The sequence below is a fragment of the Microtus ochrogaster genome, chromosome 6 (assembly GCF_000317375.1).
Source record: "Microtus ochrogaster isolate Prairie Vole_2 chromosome 6, MicOch1.0, whole genome shotgun sequence".
In the NCBI taxonomy this organism is placed as follows: domain Eukaryota; kingdom Metazoa; phylum Chordata; class Mammalia; order Rodentia; family Cricetidae; genus Microtus; species Microtus ochrogaster.
Genome location: NC_022013.1, coordinates 10,436,890 through 10,440,717, shown reverse-complemented (window position 1 = coordinate 10,440,717; position 3,828 = coordinate 10,436,890). Strand labels below are relative to the sequence as shown.

General features: G+C 59.2%; 1 protein-coding gene across 1 annotated transcript; it reads left to right on the top strand.

The window, feature by feature from the left end:
* The first annotated feature begins 279 nt into the window (after positions 1 to 279).
* Positions 280 to 3,164, top strand: C1ql2 (complement C1q like 2). Its single transcript, XM_005348257.2, has 2 exons — positions 280 to 1,790; positions 2,397 to 3,164. Exons 1-2 carry the CDS (start codon positions 1,107 to 1,109, stop codon positions 2,574 to 2,576), a joined length of 864 nt encoding a protein of 287 aa, XP_005348314.1. The 5' UTR covers positions 280 to 1,106; the 3' UTR covers positions 2,577 to 3,164.
* Positions 3,165 to 3,828: the final 664 nt, after the last annotated feature.

Genomic DNA, 3,828 nt, shown 5'->3' with positions numbered 1-3,828 from the left:
TGGACAGAGAGAACTAATCCCGCAATAAAGATATAGGAATCCCTTTTAAAGTTAGTGGGGGTTCTCTGGAGAAACCTATTTGACAATTTGAAGCCCTAGATTAATGGAAGATTACCCAGGAGCAATACTGGTTTAGTTCTGGTCACTTCCGAGGCTTCTAGAGGGTCGGTCCTTCCCGCAGAGCTGGAGGCTGAGGCTGTCCTGGACTTGGGTTGAGGTCTGGATCCATACAGACAAGAGGATGGATTTGGTAACCCCACTAGAACCTTGCAGGCGGGTACCACGTTTCTGAACACCATTGTGGCCATGTGTGTGCGGTGCTGTGTGCACCCACTGGCTGCGCGCGTGGGTGCTAGTGCGAGGTGGTCTGTGGGAGGTGCGTGTGACCGAGGGTGGGTGTGTCTTGGCGCCCCAGCGGGGGGCTGCTGCCCGCTGCTCCCACTTGTGGCTCCTGGGCGCCGCCAGCAGGCATACCTCCGGAGGACGCCGCGGGATGGGAACTGATGACAGGAGGGCGCCGTCTCCCGAGTGATGGCAGCGCACGCCACTGCCTTGCCGCCTCCGCCGCTCCGTCCTGATCTCCTTACGTCAGGGTAGCTGGGTTCCCCCCTCCACCCGGGAGCCAGCGAGCAGCGGGAGAGCTGAGAAGAGCGTGCGGCAGAGCTGTTCCAGAGTCCCGCTGAACCCTGCCAAGCCCCGCCAATCCCAGCAGAGCAGGAATCAGCGCCACTGCGAAAGCCTCACCGGACCCAGCATTTCCCAGCCGCCTCTACCTGGAACCCTCCGGGGCGCCGGGCTCGTCCTGTGCGCCCCTCGCCATGCGTGTCGGGCTCTTCGACTCTCCAGATCAGTTCCAGAGCCGTGACCGCCGGATCCCAGGTCCGGATACCTCCTGTTGAAATAGTTGGGTGGCCAGGACAGGGGTCTCCACGTCGGGGACTCGGCGGGAACCTGCGGAGTTGGCGTCCGAGCGCGTAGAGCGGGGCCACCCGCGCCGCTCCACCATTACCTCCCCGGGCGGCAAGGAGGAGCTGGTGGCGGTCGCCTCCCGGCTGTGGCAGCGGCGGCGGCGCGCCTGCTTGGCGGCCGTCGGCGTGCTCCTGGCCATGGCACTGGGGCTGCTGATCGCGGTGCCCCTGCTGCTGCAGGCGGCTCCCCCCGGAGCTGCTCACTACGAGATGCTGGGCACCTGCCGCATGATTTGTGACCCGTACAGCGTCGCTCCCGCAGGGGGACCCGCGGGCGCCAAGGCTCCACCGCCAGGACCCAGCACCGCTGCCCTGGAAGTTATGCAGGATCTCAGCGCCAACCCCCCGCCTCCCTTTATCCAGGGACCAAAGGGTGATCCAGGGAGACCAGGCAAGCCGGGGCCTCGGGGTCCCCCTGGAGAACCGGGACCACCTGGGCCCAGGGGTCCCCCAGGGGAGAAGGGAGACTCGGGGAGGCCAGGGCTACCAGGACTGCAGTTGACAACCAGCGCGGCTGGTGGCGTTGGAGTGGTGGGTGGAGGAACCGGGGGTGGTGGCGACACGGAGGGCGAAGTGACCAGTGCGCTGAGCGCTGCCTTCAGCGGTCCCAAGATTGCCTTCTATGTGGGACTCAAGAGCCCCCATGAAGGCTACGAGGTGCTCAAGTTCGACGACGTGGTCACCAATCTTGGCAATCACTACGACCCCACCACTGGCAAGTTCAGCTGCCAGGTACGAGGCATCTACTTCTTCACTTACCACATCCTCATGCGTGGCGGCGACGGAACCAGCATGTGGGCGGATCTCTGCAAAAACGGGCAGGTCAGTGACTTTCTCCCACATACCCCTCCCTACTTTACCGGGTCCAACAGACTCTGCAGACCGTAACAGGCGCCCCGAATCGCCGGGAACTATCTTTTCCCCTACCACTCACCCTCTGGCGCCCTTGCAAACTCTGGGATGGAGTGGGCGCTGGACCACAGCATCCCATCCCGCTTTCCTGCGCACTCCTTTATGCTTGCCCAAATGCCGCTGCCGCACGCCTGAAGCTGGACCCCGGGTACGCAGTGATCCTGACACCTAAACTAGGTCCTAGGTCCCCCATAGCTTGAGTCCTGGTCTGAAGTAGCAGGGCTCCTAAAACAACGCAGTTTTCTTTCGCTCTGTGGCTCTGTGGTTGCACCTGGGTCACCCTTTTCCCTCTAGGTTTCTTCTTCGTGGCCTTAACCCCTAGGACCTCCTTTACACACTGGGTCAGTGTCTCGGAAGCCCTCTCCTTTTTCCTTGACTCTACTGCAGAGAAAACTTGGAGCTGAGGAGGGGGTGAAGTAGCAGGCAGAGAGCCTGCAAGGGGATGGGCGAGGGAGGCCAGGCGTTTAGTCGGGAAGAGGTGCGAGGGTCCACCTACTCCTTTGGTTCGCTCCGCAGGTGCGTGCCAGCGCCATAGCCCAAGATGCCGACCAGAATTATGACTACGCCAGCAACAGTGTGGTATTGCACCTGGATTCAGGCGATGAAGTCTATGTGAAGTTGGACGGCGGGAAGGCTCATGGGGGCAACAACAACAAGTACAGCACATTCTCGGGCTTTCTCCTGTATCCGGATTAGGGGTGCAGAGAGCGCGAGACCGGGTGGCTTCATGCCGCCCCATCCCCACAGGGTTCTCGTGGCTCTTTGGTGAATGTCACTCTGCGGCTTCATGACACTTCCTGACATCTTCGTTGGAAAAGACACATCCCTGCTGTCCTAGTTACCCTGCCTCAGGTCTCAGTGTGTCTGATTCACCACGCTGTGGGGAGGCTGTGTCCCTGGTCCCAGTGCCCATCCTGGGGAGGGAGAGCGAACACTTTTAAGTGGAGAGCTGGGGAAGAATCCCAGCTCTGGAGGGGCTTGGTTGTGGGGCAGCCCAGACTTGGGAAAGCTGATTGGGTCGACAGGCAGTCCTAGGGGGCCTGAGGTTTCCCAGCTCACCTCTGCCTCCCAGTGTCCTCAGGTTAAGGACTGCAGGCCTCACCAGGAAGATAAGACCCAGGTGACCTCCCTGGGACCTCCCTTTTTGTGACCCGAAATGCCTGTGCAGACTTTCCTGTCCATCAGCCAAAAACCCATCCTTAGCTGAATTCCAACAAACAGAATAGTCACCTGCACATAGTCTCCTCTGACCTCCTCTGCCATGCATTAAATTATGTTTTTAGACCACCGGCTCCTGTTCTTTTTGTTAATACAGCTCCGTGACCTGGACTCCAGAAATCGCCCTGACCTTACAACCTGGCCAATGCCCAGTCTCCAGCAGTGCACTGCCCCTGCAACCTGGGGTTGGCTGAAAGGTGTGTGTGTGGGGGGGGTGGGGATCAAAACAGCATTCGCCATTTTCAATGCAACCCCGAGTTGAGGGGGTGCAAGGATGAGAGGTGATGGTGTACAGTTTGGGCAGCTAGCTCTCCCTGGACCTGGTAGAGGAGGTCAGAAGGGAGGGTCCCTGCGAAGTGGAAGACAATTATGAGACACTTGCCAGTGTGGAACCCTGTGAATTCTGGGGCTCTAAGAGATAAGGACAGGAAGAATCATCCCTGGACTGGAAGTTCTCACTCCCTGAAAGACCAACAGCACACTTGGGGTGTCTCTGTCTCACATCCCAGCTAGGTCCTTGCTCTCAGAAAAGTCAGTACTCTGAGATTGTTCTGTGGGTCTTTCAGCTCTCTGAGTTTAACAGGAACACTGTGTAAGGGAGATATCACCCCCTCTAGGAGGGGCAGATGCTTTTGGGGGTCATTTCTCCCTGAAAGAAGTGACTCAACAGCTGGGGGACTGTTAGCTCTGGCTCTTTTCCTGTCAGTATCTGTACACCTAAGTCATGAAA